The sequence below is a fragment of the Athene cunicularia genome, assembly GCF_003259725.1.
Source record: "Athene cunicularia isolate RWA chromosome 1 unlocalized genomic scaffold, athCun1 chr1_part1, whole genome shotgun sequence".
Classification (NCBI taxonomy): Eukaryota; Metazoa; Chordata; class Aves; order Strigiformes; family Strigidae; genus Athene; species Athene cunicularia.
Window position 1 is genome coordinate 6,218,984 of NW_020799091.1, and position 20,234 is coordinate 6,239,217.

Below are 20,234 nucleotides of genomic sequence, written 5' to 3' on the forward strand. Positions count from 1 at the left end.
GTATCTGGGACAGTTGTGCCTTTGTCTATACACTGTATGAGCTTTTATTTGATGAATTTGAATCAGTTTTTGTGATAATTTGATCTTTATTTATTGTGAGTTTATTATTCGTGTTTTGTCATCACTGTCTTGACCTGAGGTATTACTCATCTGTAGTGGTTTTTCAGAGATTCTGGAAAAGCTTTAGGTATCTTTAGGTAAGAGCATTTTGTAACTATGATGGAAAGTCTCCTGACATGTGTTTTAATTGGAGGAATGCTAGGTCACGTTGTAGTGAGTTGGCCCTAGCTGGCAGCCAAGCACCCACACAACCACTTGCTCACTGCCCCTGCAGCGGGGCAGAGGAGAAAACAGGAAGAACAGGAGTGAGAAAGCTCACGAACTGAAATAAAAATAGGGAATTTGCTCCCCAATTACTGTCACAGGCAAAACATACTCAATTTGAGGAATTTAACTTTATTGCCAATTAACATAAAAATTTAATTACTGAGTTAGGTATTGAGAAACAAAAAAAAAGAGTTAGGGAAAAATCTCTCCTCCCCCTTTCCCAGGCTCAGCTTCACTCCAGATACCTCTCTTCCCTCCTTGTTATTGCTGCAGGTTATGCTCAGTCCCTTTGGTGCGGTGACAGGTGGTGCAGGAGGTTGGGGTCAGGATGTAGCGGTTTCTCTCTGCTGCTCCTTTGTTCTCACGCTTTTGTTCCACTACGCCTTCCTTCTTCCTTGTTTCTTCCTCACCAGCATGGATCCTCCATGGCTGCAGTCCCCCTGGGGAAGTACCTGCTTCAGCTTGGGCTTATCCATTGGCTACAGCCTAGAGAAGTCTCCTGGAGACCTTAGAGCAGCCTTCTAGTACTTAAAGGGAGCCTACAGGAAAGCTGGGGAAGGACTTTATCAGGGGGTGTAGGGATAGGATGAGCTGTAAAGGCTTCAAAGTGAAAGAAGGTAGATTTAGATTAGATATAAGCAAGAAATTCTTTCCTGTGAGGGTGGCGAGACACTGGCACAGGTTGCCCAGAGAAGCTGTGGCTGCCCCCTCCCTGGAAGGGTTCAAGGCCAGGTTGGACAGGGCTTTGGGCAACCTGGGCTAGTGGAAGGTGGCCCTGCCCATGGCAGGGGGGGCTGGAACTAGATGATCTCTAAGGTTTCTTCCAACCCAAACCATTCTATAATTTTGTGATTCATTCTACGGTCTCTCTGGGGCTGTGCCTTCTCTGCCATGCAAGACCTCCTACTGCTCTGGTTGTGTTGGTCCCTCATTCTCTCCTCCTCGGCATTTTCTCGCCTTTATTAAATATGCTCTCACGGAGATGCCACCAGCTTGGCTGATGGGCTCAGCTCTATCTGTCACGGTCCATTTGGATCTCTCAAATTTACAGGACAAGGTACTCTTAAACTAAACTTTATTTCATGAGTTTATTAAGAAATAGAACAAAGTAGCTGCAACCATTATCACAAGGGATCCATTTGATGTCCTAAACCATTTTTAATCATTAGCTATTTGAACTGGTGAAGAACTGGCTAATTATTTATGCTCCCACTTTTACGTCTTCCACTTTTCTGAGAAGCAAATGGTACTGATTGTGTTGTGTGATGACAAACAACTGTACTGGGTGAAACAAAAGGTCTATTGAAGCCATTACACTAAAAAATGTACTGAATGTTCATGGAAGGAGCTTTAACAGAAAGAAATCTCCTTGGTATATGCAGTTCACATATTTCAGAATTTCCACTACATGAACAGCTTTGCAGGGATATCACATTTTAGTTAATAGTGAAGTATTTTTGCAACATTTAAATCAGTGTAGAATTTTCTCATTAACCAAAGCAGTAGCAGGTGCAGAGGTGGACAGGGGGAAGCAGCTCTCTGTCTCCCTTTCCTCATCTCCGTTCTTGAAAACTCCACAGGTTTTGTTACAGTCTCCTTTGGGTCTTTTCACAAATTGGTTTGCTCAGAGCAAAAAATAGTCTTGTATTTAGGCTGTTTACCTTTTTTTTTTTTTTTTTTTCTTCATATCAATTATTTTAAGAAACTGCTCATCGAAATGTACTTACGCTACGTTGTGAAAGGCTTTCATGGTTTTTGAAATAAAATAATTTGTTCTAAACCAGGCAAAGTTTTAGGATTTTTAATGTTTCTTCTCTGTTTTCTTTTTTTATAATCACATTTAGTTGCTCAACTTTACTTGATTTTTCAAATATTTTTGATCCATCTGACATTGGTTTTCAGTTAACTTTGACCATGGGTATTTGGAGCCCTAAAATGAATTGTTACTAGAAGACAAAAAGAAAAAGTTTAATAGACAGGGAAGGACGTACTTTTTAAGGCCACTTGTTTCCTACCCTTGACCCTGGTACTATGCAGTTTTCAATCTCTCTCCACTCACCCCTTCTACCCCTCCACAAATAATTACTTCCTACTTCCTTTTGGAAATCTGTTATGAGAAGGTGAGGACCTGGGGAATATAAAAGTTGTTATTTCCAGTATTTCATCCTTCATATCTGATATTTCCATTTCATTATGACTGCCTAGCAACTCTGACATTCAGATTTGCTTTAGAGCTTCTTTGGCAAAGGGTGACATCTAGTTCCAGTAAATCAGTGTAGTGTCAGTCTTTGTGTGAATTGTCTGAACAGACAGCCTGCACCTATGCTATACCCTCCACAAAAGATGCCGTCACTAAAATCCTGACCTTTTTGAAGTCTTCAAGATTTCTGTGGGCTCAGGATTTTACCGTGGGTAAAACAAATATGCCTGTCCACTGCTGGATGGAAGTCCTGTCATTTCCGCAGTGTGATAATGCCACCCATAAGTGCAGGGAAAATAAACCTCAGCAGGTAAAGAGGGGTCTCAGTTATACAATATCTCTTTGGCAGTGGAGACTCTAACAGCATTCTTTGGGAGAGATAAGGAATCATCCGTCACTATCCTGTCATTGTTAGGGTAGTTTTATTGGATTTAGTCACATTAAACAAACCTTTGTAGTTTGATTCTTGTGGTTTGTCACCAGAAGTCCTTGCAGTGCTTTTTCTCATGCCAATTCAGTATTCAGTACCTTTCAAATTTTCCCTCTCTTCATGAACACATCTTGGCTGTGATTTTAAGGAGGTCTGAGAGTTTAGGTGCTTGCTGCATTGAAATATAAATGTAGGGGGTTCTCCTGAGTTCCACTGAGGAAAATCAGCTGTCAACAATTTAGTCCTAAGCAACACAAAGAGAACATTCTCATTTTCACACATGTATTTTCACTTCTGAATAGTGGAACACTATCTGGTTAGGCAGTTGCAAAGTGAAACAGCTGTCTTGGCTCTAATCTTGCCCTCCTATCCTTCCAATGAAGCTTTTTGATTAACTTTTTATTCTTAGGATAGCAATTTGTACCAAGGATCTAATTAAGAATTTTATGTAACAGCCAAAGTCCTCCTTTTGCAAGTCTGTCTCACCTCAGTCCTACTAATCTTGCAGCTTTGGGTATGAAGCATTCTGAAATGTCTGATATTTCCAGCTATCTCTTCTGGTTGAAAACAATTTCAGCTGTTGAGAATCGGGAACAAGATTCTTATGATTCTTTTGTCTTGGTAAGGAAAACTGTAACATATCTCTAAAATAAGGCATGTTTTTAAATTTTAAATTATGTAGGTTAGGCTTCTTTTGGGGGGGAAATGGCTTAAACCTGTACTTCTCTGTTGAGCTGAATGAACTCGGACCTCTGGCCATAGGTCTTCTGTGTTTCTTACTGATGGATGGGCAAGTGAGAAAGAATAGCCTTTAATAAAAGCTGGTGATTTCTGGAGGAAAGATGAATAGTTCTATATATCTGGAGTTAAAAGATAATGCCAACATTTCTATTTTATCATTACTTTAATGATAAAGAAAAGAGATAGCTACGTTACATATGATTCTCATTTCCAGAAAATTATATAATTGAGATATAGCTTTTAAATTAAAAATTATTTCTCAACTGTATTTAATAAATATAAATTGAACATATGGGTATTACTACTTATCACCAAATGGCATACAGGAATATGATACTGTATAATGTGTATAAAATAAAACAATTAAGTTGACTGATCTATGTCTACATCAATATGCATTACTACTTTTAATCATATTTTACTTTCAAATATTTTGAAAACCATTTCACTTATATTAGTGCCATGTGCACTGGAAATATTTATTTTCCCATATGCAGTAGTATCCCAGATGCAGGGTGATGCTTTTGTTCCTGGGTTAGGTAAGCCAGACAGTGTGCTGGTGAGGAGAGTATCTTGCTTTCTTCTATGTATCTTTATTTCATGTGAAATAGAAGTTTGATGGAGTATCTTTAATTGAAAAGCCACTAATATTGTGCAGAAGATACATATATCTGAACTGTTAACTATATTATCAACAATCTAAAGAATTATTTAGGTACTATCTCTATCAGCTCAGTATTGACCTAGTAAGCGAGCAAAACTAAGTGCCTTTAATACCAGATCGGCTGATAGCAAAAGATGCTTGGACCCCTGTTTGTGTGTGAGCAGAGAGTCTGTACTGTAATCGAAGAAGACATTTCAAAGTATGTCACAAAGCATATAGTAGCATGTGAAGGATGGGCTGACTTTAACTTTGGAATTTCTTGATTTCTCCTTGTTACAGCTGCCCTAAAAAACCCTGGTGCCTCTCGCAGAGTCTGTGTTCTTCTTGCTGTAATATTTTCTATGTCATTTTTCTCCCGTTCCTCTGAAGCACACGATGTTCCCATTTCTTGTCCTCCCAACCAAACATTTATTTAGTATCCGGGTCAGGTCTGCAGTGGGGCTTTTATATGTTAGTGTTCAGAATTGGTGCACCTGCCTGTGAAGTTGGTTAGCTTTTGAAAAGGACCATCAGATTATGTATTAATTTTCCCCAGACGTCCAATGGCGAAAGTCAGGATTTACAACAGGCTGAGAATGGTAAAGGTGATATTTCTGCCAGGCATCATGATTTACTGGATGAGGGGGATGTGTTGAAAATTTTCCGTTTCATTTGGAGGGTGGAATTGGTGCCTAAAACCACAGGGTAGGAAGAGACTGGATCTATCCAAATGGTTCTTTGATAAAGGCTGCCTCGTGTGTGAATGTTGTTGTTTTTTGAGGCTGAAGCACCTTTGTACAGGTGCGAGGGAAATCTGAGTTGCTAAAGCTGAATATTTTCAGGACTGCACTCTGAATTCCGATGCCTATATTCTACCTACAATCCTGCCTTAAGCAGCCAGCTCCATCTGTGTTACCAAATGCTATGCTTAGTCCTTTTCCAGGTGTTCTCTCCTAGCACCTGATATATAGTGCATAACTTCCACCGCTTGCTTTGTCTGGAAATGTTTTCTTTTTCCCTGTAACAGTAATCAAAGCTTATTTCTGCAAGTCCTCTCCTAGAGCTTTTCCATTAAAAACAGAGAAACAAAACACCATTATATGAGACAGACATACCGGAGCTGCTTATTATTATTGTTGTTATTATTATTATAGGAAGAGGCTGCCTTGATGTTATGAACCATTTAATGTTCCAGTGTTTTGGGGATCATGTAAATGCATGGAAGGTTGTTGTGACATTTGAAGTTCTCCTAATTGATTTGCAAACCCGTATTCTCAATCTTGTAGATCAGTTCTGACAGTTTTTAGGTTTTATGTCTCTGTTACATTCATTGTTCAATACATGGACAGGGAGAAGTCAATGTTGTCTCTGTGTACAAGGAAGATTGTTTCATTTTGTGTGATAAGTGACATTTAGTCATTCACACAGTAAATCCAGAGAGTACAGAACTCTCCTAGTCCTGTCCAGGTCACTATTATTAATGTAAACAAATAGTAGCATCCTAGGTTTTTGTGTTTTACACAGCAGAAAATGTCTTGAAATCTGTAACTAAAAGATATCCTATAATCTAAGAACAATCATATTTCAGAGTGGTGTTTTGTATTACTTTTCATGACTGCCTCATCAGTAAAAGTGCCATGTTACTTGCTGCCAGATAAGTCACTGTTAAAATTGCCCCCATCTATTTTAATTCAGATTAAGATAATCGTTTTCTTACTCAGTGTCTCTACACCCAATTCTAGCCCAAACAACACTGTTCAGAAATGACAGAATGCTAAAATGTGAAGATGGGGTAAGGCCTCATAGGTCATGTTGCCCATCTGCCAGAATGGGAGTACTGCCTACAGTATGTATTTTAGTGCTTAGTGTAAGTTTATACAAAGAGTTTTAGGCGCTAAGGCTTCTGTCTCTCCTCTAGGGAGATTATACTCAGTTTGTTGCATTCGCCACAGTTGTATCAGTGTATAAAATCTGCTTGCCTGCTCTTGGCATGAAATTGAAAAATATTCCCATGTTAAAAATAGCAAAATATTTGCTGAAGATGAGGCAAGTATAGTTTTCCTGATACAAACAGTTTTTCAGCATCATTCATAACATCAAATATATTTTTTCTACATTTCTTCCTTTTGTTTTAGTCCAACTTCTTAAGTCTGTCTTTTCAGTATTGATACACCTATTTGCACCCCTAATCTAATTTTGTTACATTCACAAGGATGCTCTTCCCTTGATTATTTCTTGAGAGGAATTGCCTTCATTTTTTACAGGCTTATAATTTTGATTTAAGGTGTATTTTTAAGATTGGGTACAAGCTCTTTGAAAGACTGTCAGTCTTGCTGTACCCTCTAGTCATGTTGTTTGTGCTTCTCAGACATACAAAGACCCCAGGCACTTTCTTTACTTAAGCAATGACATATCATAGAGCTGCTTTTAAGGCGCTGTTACTACTCATCTCAAGTTCAGTCCCTTCATATGGTTTCATTATTCTACAAACCTGTGGTGCCATGTTGCGTTGATTTAGTGTTTTGAAAATTTTTGGTAAATGCTCTTTCTAAGAATTAAGAGGTTGACAGCAATAGCATCTTAACATATGTTAATATGTTAGGAGAAGAAGGTGTAGCTTTCCTTCTTTGTGGAAAGCTCCTCTTTGAACAATAATCAATTGCTACTTTGTGTGTTTCTATTCTACATGATAACTTCCCTTGTGGCTGCAGCACTCCTCCCACTTTCTCTTGTTGCTTCTGCTAATCAAGTCAACATTTTCTTATATAACCAAAGACCTTGTTCTTTCACTTTCTTCTGCTGTTGCAGTCTCACCTCCAATACATAATTTGTAGATTTATCAGAGAATAGGATGAACAGATAAAAGATTCTGAACAAGTATCTGTTCTACAGTGAAATTTTAGAATAGGTGTATTGCAGGCAAAGCAGAATTGATAAAAGAAATTTAACTTTATTGCCAGTTAATATAAACATTTAAAAAATGAGTTGTGTATTGAGAAACAAAGATGACAAACAGTTCAACTAACAGGGAAAACACCTCTTCGCCTGGTTCAACTTCACTCCAGGCACCTCTCCTCCTCCTAGGTACCACTGCAGGTCACAGTCCCTGCAGTGAGGTGAGGGTGGCACAGGAGTCTGGGGCTGGGGGTCAGGGTCTGATGCTTTCTCTCTGCTGTTCCTTTTTCCTCACTTTTTGCTTCTGCTCCAGCCCTTCCGAGGGCCCACCACGGAGCTGTGGTCTGGTGTACGTGCCCAGTAAAAGGTGGAAGGCGGGTATAATATGGGAGGCATGTTACTTAAAAGAGGCACTTGAATGTAGCAGAGTAAGGAATAACAAGGTACAAAGCCTAGAAGTAGAATTGTTTTTTAATTCCATGAAACCTTTTTAAAATATGAGAAAAAATCAGTCTAAAACCAAAAAGAAAATGGCTTGCGTGTATTTCACCACCTATCCTAAAACAAGATTGCATAACCCTAAAGGGAGCATTCTCTTTTTTCAGTAACAACCTGACAGTATTACACAGACTCACGAGGAGAGTCCTTGCTAAACTCAGCAGCCTGTGATGCTCCTGCTGGGTGCTACAATCTGCAAAATTATGGAAAAAGTGGAAGTTCTGGCATACGCTGTCCTGCAAGTCACCCACAGAGCACCCAGTCTCTCAGGCAGAAGGATGTCAGTGAGAAAACTAAGAGTAAAACTGGTTGGCAAGCCCTGTAGTAAAATACCGAATAGTTGTAATTTATATAACAGTGCATCTCCATTGAGAAATGCATTTTATACCACATGAGGCAAAACCTTGCAAAATGCCTGACCTGCCCTGAACCTGGATAGCTTCGCTTTACACCCAGATGTTTCTTATCTTCTGAAATAACACTGTGATTGCAGTGGTCCTGCAGTGATTTCGGGTTTGAAACAAGCTGTCAGCAAGCGATATATTTGGAATTATTTTGTTAATTTTATTCATCACATAGTGATTCTGGGACATGAAGGGACACTTTGGGACATCAATTAAAACTTTTCCAGAGGACATTAATTTCGAAGTTTATTTCTACTTACGTAAAAATCCAAACTCTCTTTTGCTCCAGCACAGACCAATGTGACTTTATATTTATTGCAGATATTCAAAATCAAGTTTAATTCTTTAAGTTCTTCCTAAATAGTTAAGCATACATCCATTAACTGAAAGCATTTGGCAAAATAGCTTTGCTCCTATACATATTCAGCTGGAATCAGACTTAAGTTGATGCGTTATGGACCACAGTAACCCCCAGCTCTTCTGACAGCTTCAGTGCTGAAACAGCATCAGTGGTGAATTTGTTACTTCTGTTATACCCAAGAACCTCTGTAAAACTCTAAAGATGCTTCTGTATTTCTTATTCTTTCCTCTCTATGGAAAGTTTTAGCTGGAGCACCGGTATGTCTTGGTCTCTTCTGCTCTTGCAAAGCAGAGGTGCATTCTCTTTGGTACCAATTCCATTATTTCTGGGATGCTGCATACAGTGCTCGATGTAATTGATGAGTTCCTGAAAGCAGGTGTGTTTCATTCTTTGGGATTTATGTTCTGACAAACCTCTTGAATAGATACTGAATTCTGTTAATTTCCCTATTTCACATTTAGTTTTACATTCATTTTTTGTGGTCTTCATCTGCATTAATTTTTAGTTCTTACATCTGTGTGTTTTTGAGGCTGGTTTCCTGTGGTATTCCTCCACACAGGAATAAGTGTTACACTCAACCTGCAGGTACTTCAGGCTGTAAAAAGGTAACAGTGTAAGATAACTGGATAACTGCTTTGTGAGCTTGGTGTACCATGATTTTAAAAGTAAAAAGTCATGTCACGGGCAATGCAGCCTTCACTGTTGAAGAGAAAGGAGAAAAAGAATGGCAATTCCTTTGGTTTTGTTTTCCTCTCTCTGGAAGGAGTTTTATTTTTGCGCACATCAAGGCTGAATCAGGTACTGTGGCATGCATCTCAGTCAAATAAGATGCCTAAAAACTGGGTACCTACTTTTTTCCTGGTCTGTGTTTGAGTCTGTGTGCATACATGTGCATGTTTGTATGGTTGTAGGTGTCTGTCTGTATATATTACATACATATACACACACTCACTTAGCCTTGATAGTTTCTGTAAAAGTTCAAAATCCAGAGAGAAAAAAAAAAAATATATAAATGAAGTAGTCTGCACTCCTGAGTAACGTAGTGAATTAATATATACGTTCATATTAAAATAAATTGAAAGGTATTTCCGAATACTTTCCTGTTCTTTTTGTTGTGCAGTTCTTCTTGAGGTTTACACTGTTTTATAAAAAATCTGCACCAATCCGTGGTTAATATTGCTAATGCTTAGGCACACTGTAGAAGAATTAGTTAATGTTTAATAAAAGATGGGAATGCCCAGGTCAATGAGACCATTTGCCATTGTTAACAAGTCTGTGGATTTTTTTTTTCTTGGATTTTTAATTTCTGTATAGTTAGCTAATGTTCTTTTAAAATAAGATACAAAACAATCTGAAAGAAGATTATTAATTTGTTTAATTGGTCCTAAATTATTTTTTCCTATTATTGCTTTCATGAACGTGCTGGTTAAGTGCATGTACGCTCTATAAATCTTGCCAGGAGAGAAACAAAACTAATATTGAGTAGAAACATATTTTAAATTTTTACTCTATTGAAGCAGATCAGTGTTTTACCATTAATTTCAGTTATGCGGGGACTTTCACCAGAAATTTTTAGGTCTGATAGATGTAACAGAATGTCATTAAGATGTTTAAAATGGAAGATGTAACCTCCTTTGGTAATTTCATAGTATAAAATAAGTTAGCTTAGCTCTTAGGTTCTCAGTAGCATCAGTCCATAACACTTCATTTTTGCAGTGGAACTTTCTACTGATATTGATATTAGTGGCAAGATTTTTCAAATGCTACATCTTTTTATAAAATTGTTATGAATTACATAAAATGAAAAAAAAACCCAAAACATATCAGATATCAGAGTATTGAAGATAATACACTTACAAATGACAGTATGGAATGTATTTCTATTTTTGTTCCCAATTTTAAAGTTTCCATATCCGGACTTCAGAACATACCAGAAACTTGCATTGCCTGGCTTGGTTAAAGATGTTATTTTCTTAAGAGACATGCTTTGGACACACTTTGGTGATAGTTCTGAAGCATGGTGGAGATAAGATCAGAGCATAGATCTGTGTAATAAATTAGTGTTTTGGCCCATTCCCCTTCAAAAGGCCACGAACACGTGCTGGAGTGGTACATCTGAAAACAGGATTTAGGCCTAAACTTCTGTTCAGAGCTAGAGTACTGGTGTAAGACACTTTGCATCAATTTCTTTTGTGAGTCAGTAGAGATGTGATAATGGGACCTCTGTGTGAGTCTTCGTATGGCATTTGGCATCCTGGAATGAGACAGATGGATCCACCCTGTCTACTGATAGGAAGATTATCACCTCAAAATTTAATGGGTAATAACATTTAGTTGAATAATATCTTCACTGGAAATTCAGATGTACCATAATTATCTCTCATTCTCTATCGAGCTTTTTCCATTGACATTTCCGTGTCCTTCACTGGATCTGATATTGGGCAAAAAGTTACCGTTATGTTAATCATGGCTAATTCAAACTGTAACAGGCAGTATCAGTACAGGTGAAACTTCAGCAGCTCTAAAGCACGTGCTTTCTTGCCATTCCCTCTGGCAGCCTGTGGATCCATGCAGAAATTTTAGGTTTTCCTTAGGTCTAAATTCTTTTTTGTTTAAATAATGCCACAGCTACCATTTTAAATATGAAATTGTTCCTACAGATTAAGTAAAAAGCAGTGCAAAACCCCAAGCCCCAAAATAAGGCCACCTTCTTTGAAAGGCACTATTTAAATTAAATGGATATATGTGAGGTTGCATTATATATGTAGTGAAGGGTCTCTAGGATTTCTTGAGGCATTTTTCTTCTATTTATGACAGCTGCAGCCTGCAAGCAAAGCTGCTTTGGACTTCTGCTTTATGTCTTTAAGTAGAAGAAGGATTGTTTGCTGCAAAGTCATTCTTCGGATGTTCAAAGAGGCTCCCTATCTTTTATATTTTTTGTTTAATAATGAGCAAATTGCTTTTTCTCCTTCTTAGTCTTACAGTTTGTAATTCAGTAGTAAATACAACAAAAGGTTTTGTGTGATCTTGAGGCCTCATAGCATGCCAGAGAATTACTGTTTTGACATCTAAATTATCATTTAATATTTCCTGCCATTGTGTACCAATGTAAATATATTTATTGCAGTTGTGAAAGGAAACTTGACAATCTGAAATGAATTTAAACTGATTCAGCATTACCTTCTTAAGGCCTCAAACAGTCTGACATGTTATCTGAGAGATGCAGCGTGCCCTATTCATGTACAAATACAGGGTCTGCTCTGCTTCATATTATTAAGACACAAAATGATACCACTTCCGAGTAAAATAAAAGTGGAACTGAATATTCCAGAGAGTGTTTTAGAATTTAGGGCTGGCTGCCTGGAAAGATGAGCACTTAACTCTGACGTTCAGTCCACGGAGTCAGATGTCTACAAAAGATGGTAATAAGCCCCTGACAACTCAACTTACTAGGAATAAAGATAGGTGGATGGTTTCAAAATGATCACATACTTGGTTTAGTGTTTTCTGGTTAAGAAGTAATGTGCTGTGCTTGTTATTTATGAAGTAGTTACCATGTATGTGTGCAAGTAGTTTCATGGTCTGGTGTTGAAGACAGCACTGCATAGCAGGAACAGTTAAAATAAGGAGCTTTGAATGCTCCCTGAGAAATGAAATTCAATATAATATGGACAGTCTATAAAACTGTGAACTCTGTAAGTAAAACCAGTCAACCAGGATAATGCTAGCACTAGTGTAGAGGGAAGGTTCATCTTGTCTGAGAGGTATGAGTCATGTCATCACTGTAGAGAATTTGGTAGCAGAGTAAGTGGTCATGAACTAGACCATGTGCCTTCTTGTTCTCTCTACTGGCTTCAAGTGCTTTCACTGTATCTTGCTTTTAAGTTGTGCTTTTCATGAAAAAGCAACTAGACTGACTGACTTGCTGCAAGCAGAACAATCTCATATATATTTGTGGAAGCAAAGTCTGTTGTGCTCACATCCTTCAAGAAGGGGAAAAAAAAAAATCTTTTTTTTTTTCCCCAAAGCTATTCAAGTTTTGTCCCAGCTATGCCAATCTGTCACTGCAGCTGTCAGTGTGATGCCTTTTCTTCAAAGCACAGAGATGGCTCAGCTGAAAGCACTGCTTCTAGTCAAGGGCAGGAAAAAGGTCTGTGCAGGGAGCACTAGTTACAAGGCTGACAACCCACATGCTACATTGTCAGCATAATACTTAATGGTAAGGATTAGGGTAGAAATGTAAGTGCATGAGGAATGGAGAAAGGCAAAATCAGGATCACTCAATTGACTACAGTCAGTAAAATTCCCATTTTTTGGTGATTGGTTTGGATTTATTTTGCAGCTGAATATGTTCACAAAGGCCTCTTCCCATCTTTAAAACCTGATTGCAAAGTCTGGGAGCCCTCTGTATGCTACCTGACTTAAAAGAGGGCTGTTTCTTTCATGAACTAATTACTGCTGATTTGAATACAGCCTGCACATTAGGCAATTAGACATGTAACATTTTAAAACTCCCAACATACAGATAGATTATTTAGTTCTTGCCAACCATCATCTCCCTTGAATCTTTGACCAAATTAAGCCAGTTCTACTAGAGTTGTTTTAGAGCTGGGAAAAGCTAGGTAAAGAGTAATTAAATGTCTTGGTTAAGACTGCAGAGCACATCAAAGGGCAGAGCTATGAACAAAGTCATTATCTTTGTCTTCCAGGAAGCCATTTTTTCTTCTCACCCAGTCTCAAACTTAGATGGTTTATATATGTGTGGGTATACAGACTGTGACAGATAAGAGGTGGTGCTGTCTCAAAGACACAGTAGGCAGAGATTCACCAGAGAATCTAGCAGTTTTTTGCATGCATTTGTTAATTTATGCACAACTGAAAGTATTATTGATGAGCTGATGAATTGCTATGATAGATTTATCAGCATTCTCTATAAGATTTCTGAGATTTCAGTGAATCAGTGCATGTGATGTGTTCTTAAGTCGGAATAGATACAGACACATCATCCTGGAAGGTAAAATCCTTCGGACTCCCTGTTGCTACTGATCTTCTCTTGACCTATGCCTTGAGTAACTTCACTGTGATTACAGGACTGTTTTGATGCTGTTATGTACTCTATGGCTAGCATTATATTTAGGGCTCTTTCCAGTGGTTGCAAACTGTCTTCTCAACTCTGCATGATTAAAGCCTCCTACTTTTCTTTAAAGCGTGAATTACAAACAGGACACAACTAATAAAATCATCTCCATTTCCTGCACTTAAATGCAATGCTGTAGCTCAGGAGGTCAGCATTCTTCAAATTACCATATGTTAGAATCAAAATGTTTGTATTAAATCACCACACAGACTCGCTGTCCCACACATGCACGTACACATACACATAGGAACAGGAGGAACAGAAAAGGAAAATGCCCTGATGATATTAGTCATGTCTGAATGGTTATAGTCCCTATATCCATCTGAAACTATGTTCTGTGAATTTCCTCATGCCCATCTGTCTGATCAGAATGAATACCTCAGTAGCAGAAAATCATCAGTTTGAAAGTTGAATCATAGAATACCAGGTTGGAAGGAACCTCAAGGATCATCTGGTCCAACTGTTCTGGCAAAGGCGCTGTCTAGACAAGGTGGTCCAACACCCTGTCCTGCTGAATCTTAAAAGTATCTAGTGTTGGGGAATCCACCACTTCCCTGGGGAGATTATTCCAGGGGCTGATTGTTCTCACTGTGAAAAATTTTCTTCTTGTGCCCAATCGGAATCTCCCTAGAAGTAATTTGTACCCGTTTCCACTTGTCTTTTCCATGTGACTCCTTGCAAAAAAAGAGTCTTCATCTTCTTTGTAGCCACCTTTTAAATACCAAAATTATTATTGAAGTTCAACTCTTTTAATCAGTAAAGAATACAGTAAGAACTGTTTTACAATGGACCCTGAAAGATATTCTGGCTTGAAAGCCATTTCTTTACAGGATCTGTAGGAAGGCTAGACAAGGAAGGATCACACTATTCAAAGGAGCAGCTTAAATGCTCAGACTTTTGTTATGGAAGGGATGACAGGCCAAATGAGAACCTGGGGATGAGGATTAGGTAGGAAGGTAGCAAATGGGAACATCCTGGTGGGTTCCTCAGGGTGCTGTGTCAAGGCTCATGAAGGACAGAGGGAGGTGAATGCAAAGGGGCAGACCAGTTTATAAAGGGTAAATTTTGCCTTGCCAACCTGACAGCTTTCTGTGATGAATCATTCTCTGGATGAGGGGCAATCAGTAGGTGTCATTTGCCTTGATTTTAGCAAGGCTTTCAGCAGAAATTCTCTGTCTTGTATCCAAATGAGAGAGGTAGTGAATGGGTGGATGTAATGGAAGATGAGTGGGACACTGGCTGTACTACCAGACCCCAAGGTAGGGATCGGCAAATGAAAGTCCAGTAACTGTTGGAAAGTTACTTGTGGTGTTTCTACAGAGTTGATACTGGTGCTAATGCTGTGTAATATCTTCATTAACAAGTGGAATGATAAGATAGAGTGCACTGTCAGCCAGGTTTTAGGTTACACCAGAGTGGACAAGGCAGATGATATATTGGACAGTTGCCATTCAGAGGGATCTTAATAGGCAGGAGAAATGGGCTGAGAGGAACCTCACGAAGTTCAGTCACAACAGGCAGGAGGAGTTCCTGCAGCTGGGCAGAATAAAAGATGCAGCAGTCCCAGCCAGGCACAGTCCCGGTAGACAGCAGCTTTGCAGCGTGGAGGACAAGTTGCACATGAGTCATCCATGTGCCCCTTCAGTGGCGAAGGCTGACAGCAAGCTGGCCTGCTCTAATAACAGCCTAGGCAGCAGTGTGAGGGACATCTACTCATCACCTGTGAGATTGCAACAGGAGTACTGTGTCCAGGTCTAGGCTCCCCGGTACGCCAAAGAGTGTTGGGTGGAGGATAACCAAGACAGTGGTACACACAACAGTGTCTGGGTCTGCTGCACAGAACGTTCAAGAAAAGAGAAAGCTTGCTTTGTTCAGCTTGGAGAAGTGGAGGCCTTGGGAAGAATCTAATTACTGTCTTCAACCATAAAAGGGATGGTTAGGGAGAAAACAAAGCCAAACTCCTCTCAGAGATGCACAGAAGTACGAGGCAACCCAAGTTGCATTAAGGGAAATTCTGATTAGATATAAGAGAAAACTTTTCTCAGTGAGGGTGATATAGCACTGAAACAGGGATCCAGCAAGGCTGTGAAAGTTCTTCTGAAAACTGCAACTGATAGTATGAAGGACATGCAGGTTCTGCTTGTGCTCGTAAGAGGAAGTAAAACAGTAAAAGATTTCAAAAGAAATTCCAAATCCCCTAAATATTATTTTTTATAGTATTTCCACAATTACTAATTTTTGATCAAGAAATCTCTTCAATTTTACTTCAGGAAAATCCGATACAGATATAAGGCTTTGTTTCTCAGTGGGTTGGAAGCAATTGGTGATCCTATGAGAATGCTTTGGAAAATTACTTCTGAAAAACGTTTGTTATTTTAATCATAGATCACAGAATGGTTTGGGTTGGAAGAGACCTTAAAGAACATCTAGTTCCAACCCCACTGCAGTGGGCAGGGACACCTTCCATTAGACCAGGTTGCTCAAAGCCCCGTCCATTTTAGCCTTGAATAAGATACTTGTTTTTAAAGCAGTGGAAAGATGCTTTCCTTCTGAAGATTGCAAACTTCATTTGTAGATGGTACTAGACCGTCTCTCAGTATGTAAAAATAGAAAGAAGATTAAATCAATACTGTAAAAAAAGAATCTTTTTCTTTCTGTGTTCATGTAAGTAAAAACTATGATTCTAAAAAGGAAATCCTTTGTTTAACCTGCAGTGATAATACACTTACAAATAATTCTATATTCCTAAAACCTAAAATATTATAATCCTGTGGCCTTCAACTTTTATCTATCACGCCAAAGTTGATGCATCATGTTTCTTATAGTTCTACCTAGTTATTATATATTCAGGATGTGATCCAAAGCGTAATGAATTGAAAAGAAAGACCACCGTGAGCTGTGGATTGGAGGCTGAGAATCTATTTTCTTCATCCTCTGATTGAATAGTACCCAAAGTTATGTCCTGTTGTACGATGTGAATTCAATGGCAAAACGGCCTTTAAGACTTACTTTAATGTATCATTATGAGCATTTCAGTATTAATGAATTTCAGATTTTTAAATATCTTTTTTTTTTTTTTTTTTCCCATTTCAGGCAAGCCCTGCCCCTATAATTGTCAACACAGACACCTTGGACACAATCCCATATGTAAGTATGTTTTTTATTCATATATAGAATTTGTTTCTTTCCCCACAGAAATTCTATTCAGTATTGCATGGAAGTTATAAAAAAACTTAGAATTAATCTTGTCTTTTACAGTTATAGACTTAATTCTTTTTTAGAAGAAATCATGAATGATGATTACACTCGGGTGAATTATAGCATATTATATACATATAATTTGTAGTTTAGACTTTAACACATAAACTGGAACTTACTAAAACTCCCCATTCTTTGAAAAAAAATATTATTTCATTAAGCCTTTCATCCTTATGAATACTTCTTCTAGCTTACTAAGAAGATACGTAGATGCACACTGTAATGTTAATATGGGGCAAGCATCTCTTCATTCGTCTGTCTGTATTCTTTTTGTAGATGAAAGCTGTTCATGATAAATAACAACACAAACTAGATGACTTCATGTTTTCTTATTAATGTCTCTTCATTTTTATGACTTCTAGAAAAAAAAAATTACCCTAAAGTAAATGCATGTTTTTATTAGAGTTTAAAAAAATCTGCTTTTCTGCAGGCATTTGATATCATTGTCATTTTAGACTGTAAAAGCAACTATGGTTGAAGATAACAGACACAGAGAAAGACAAAGTGAATATGTAATGAAGAGAGTAACAGGCTTAAATGATTGGAGGCAAGAAAAGCAAGTAGTACAAAGCTAGCCAGCCAGTATCTAATCTTTCTCCTTGCATCCTCTTAGTTATCTTTTTAAAGCTCCTAATTAAAGTCTCTCATCTGTCGTGTTTTGTCCACATCTGTTTCTTATGATACCAATGCATAAGCCTAATTATTTATCCACCTACACCAATGATATTGCTGGGTTCTGTCTTTTAGAAGACTGTTGATGAGGAAGCTTAATAAGGGTTGTCCTGGCCAGCTTGTTTGTTTCTGACATTTCATAAAACTTAGAAATTATTCTGCAGAAGACATGTAAAGATCACAGCCAAAATTAATTTAGAAGAATGACACTGCCATAAAGCAGAAGAGAATTAAATTCCTTGTTGGGAATTTCAACCATTGGGAAGGGTGGAAAAGTTAGATAAAATTTCCCTGTTCATTTGTATTCAGCTTTCTTAAAAGAGTTCTGTCATTTCTAAGTCTCACTTTTCCTCCCTAACATCAAATCTGCTCTGGTCTCACTTTCAATAGGTCTGGCTTTTCTTCTATTTTAACAAGACATTTTACACTCAGTGTTCTCTAGATGTACCAAGAGGGACATTGTGAGCCCCAGTTCTCATTTCCAGCACTGGACCTGTGCCCAGGATACTCTGCAGCTACAGGGTTAGAATTCCTAAATACATATGCAATTACACTAGTGACAAGATGTTCAATCAATATGATTTATTCTCATAACACAGTCTATCAATACTTATATGCTTTAATACTACTTTTATACTAGTGTTCCTTTCTCTTAAAAAAAAAAAAAAAAAGACAAATGACCAAACACATTCAAGAGAAGTATTGACAGTAGGCTGAAAAGTGTCTGTGGGCTGTTTCAATCTCCAGCACATGATGTGAACTAGATAAATAAACAGAAGGTGCTGCTTGTAAAAATAGACATTTCTGAATTATTCCCCTTGCTCTTACCCAGTGCATGGGAAGGGTTATGTCCCTTAGGTATGGGACACAGCAGTGTTACTAAAGAGGGACTTAGACTGGTCAATAAGAAATGTCAAGGTGGAGCATACCTGCTGAGCCCAGGCCACCATGGTGCCCCACAGGACATGGGTCTTTGTCCTACAAATAGGCATTTCTTTCTGATCAGGATTTGTATGCTTGAACGTTCTCCAAAATGAGACTGACAGACAAACATATGGACAAACGGCCTCTTCCTTCGACCTAGTATTTTGGGGGGTGGGTGAGGAAACCTGTGTTTTCCTTCTTGCTCCCAGGACTAGTTCAATTTAGTTTGGTTTGGTTTCATTTTATGGTATTTCCTCTGCTAGGAGGGTGCTGTAGTCACTGGGCCAGATACACGTTTGCTTGTGCGTGCATCCCCTCCTGGCCCAGTGAACCTTTCAAAAACGGGTTTATGGACTGCAGGTGGTGCGTTGGCTTAGGCCAATAGCCAAACACTCCTCTCGCTCCCCTCTCCTGGGGGTCAGGGAGAAAACAGAGGGAAGGCAAGAAGAGTTGTATATTGAGATAATGACAGTTAGATAAGGAAAGCAAAAGCTGCATGTGCAGTCAAAGCAAAATTAGGAATTCATTTACTACTTCCCATCAGCAGGCAGATGTTTAGCCATTTCCTGGAAAGTAAGGCTTGGTCACGTGTAGCAGTTACTTGGGAAGACAAATGCCATAACCATGAATATTCCTTCCTTTCTCCTCTTTCCCCTGAGCTGTTATGACTGATCAGGATCTCATATGGTATGGAATATCCCTTTGGTCAGTTGGAGTCAGCTGCCCTGGCTGGGTCTCCTCCCAACCCTTCACCCACCCCCAGTCAACTTGCTGTTGGGGCAGAAAGGGCAAAATGGGAGAGAAAACCTTGATACTGTGCAAGCTTGGTTCCGCAATAGCCAAAACACTGATGTGCTACCAACACTGTTTCGGCCACAAATCGAATCATAGCATCATATGGGCTACTGTGAAGAAAATTAACTCCATCCCAGCCAGACCAAGTTCAGCTATAATAATACCATGTGGGGCCTATAACACTGCAGGGTGTTAGTGGGGCTTTGTCTCTCTCTTAAATATTTGGAAAGGCAGAGGAAAATCTTCCCAAACTGGATAATTATATGATAATGCAGCCATCATCATATCATTTATTTTACAGGAAATACAATTTAGTAGATATGCCCTAAAATATTTTTTTTCCAGAGAGGTCAGTTCAGAGAGATAATAGAAAGATAGATTTAATTATTATATTGAAACTCAAACATGAGTCAAGCACCTGACTTCTCAGCACTGTCAGGACTTCCAAACACGCCTAGAGGAAGACTATAAATGCCTAGGGATATCTCTGGTGAATGTTTAAGTATCCTGAGAGATAGCTAGCTCGTTATTAAAGCTTCTGAAAGGTATCATTCGTTTTTAGTTACCACAGACAACCATCTAACGCTATAGGGAGAAATTATTGTATGGATCAGAGGATCCAAGTTAAATTACGGTATTTTCTGTCGGAAGCTAAAGGCAGCCATGATGTACGTGGGATGGAGTAGCCAATCCTCCCTCATAACTTTAGCATGTCTAAAACACCCATAAGTGCTGATGTCTGGGGCAAGAGTCATCTTAGATCCTGACTATTCAGCCTCTGTTGTCAGGCCTCAAAGCACACTTTTGAGTCCAGGAAGCCTCCTATGGGAAGAACAAGCAGAAATGTTAGATCTTCCTAGTTGGACCGTGTTTCCTGTGATCACACTTTTTTTTTCCTCATACCCTGTTTTTCTCTAATCTTAGGTGCTTGTCATTTAATTATTTCATT

At 38.6% G+C, this 20,234-nt stretch overlaps 1 protein-coding gene across 22 annotated transcripts in view; it reads left to right on the top strand.

Annotated features, from left to right (window-relative positions):
• DLG2 (discs large MAGUK scaffold protein 2) overlaps positions 1-20,234 on the top strand; it is a 1,035,190-nt gene that overhangs the window by 599,268 nt on the left and 415,688 nt on the right. For all 22 annotated transcript variants that reach the window (XM_026841744.1, XM_026841762.1, XM_026841771.1 and 19 more), the window contains one exon: positions 16,730-16,783. In XM_026841744.1, coding sequence (XP_026697545.1) covers positions 16,730-16,783 — 54 coding nt within the window. The remainder of the gene's footprint in view (positions 1-16,729; positions 16,784-20,234) is intronic.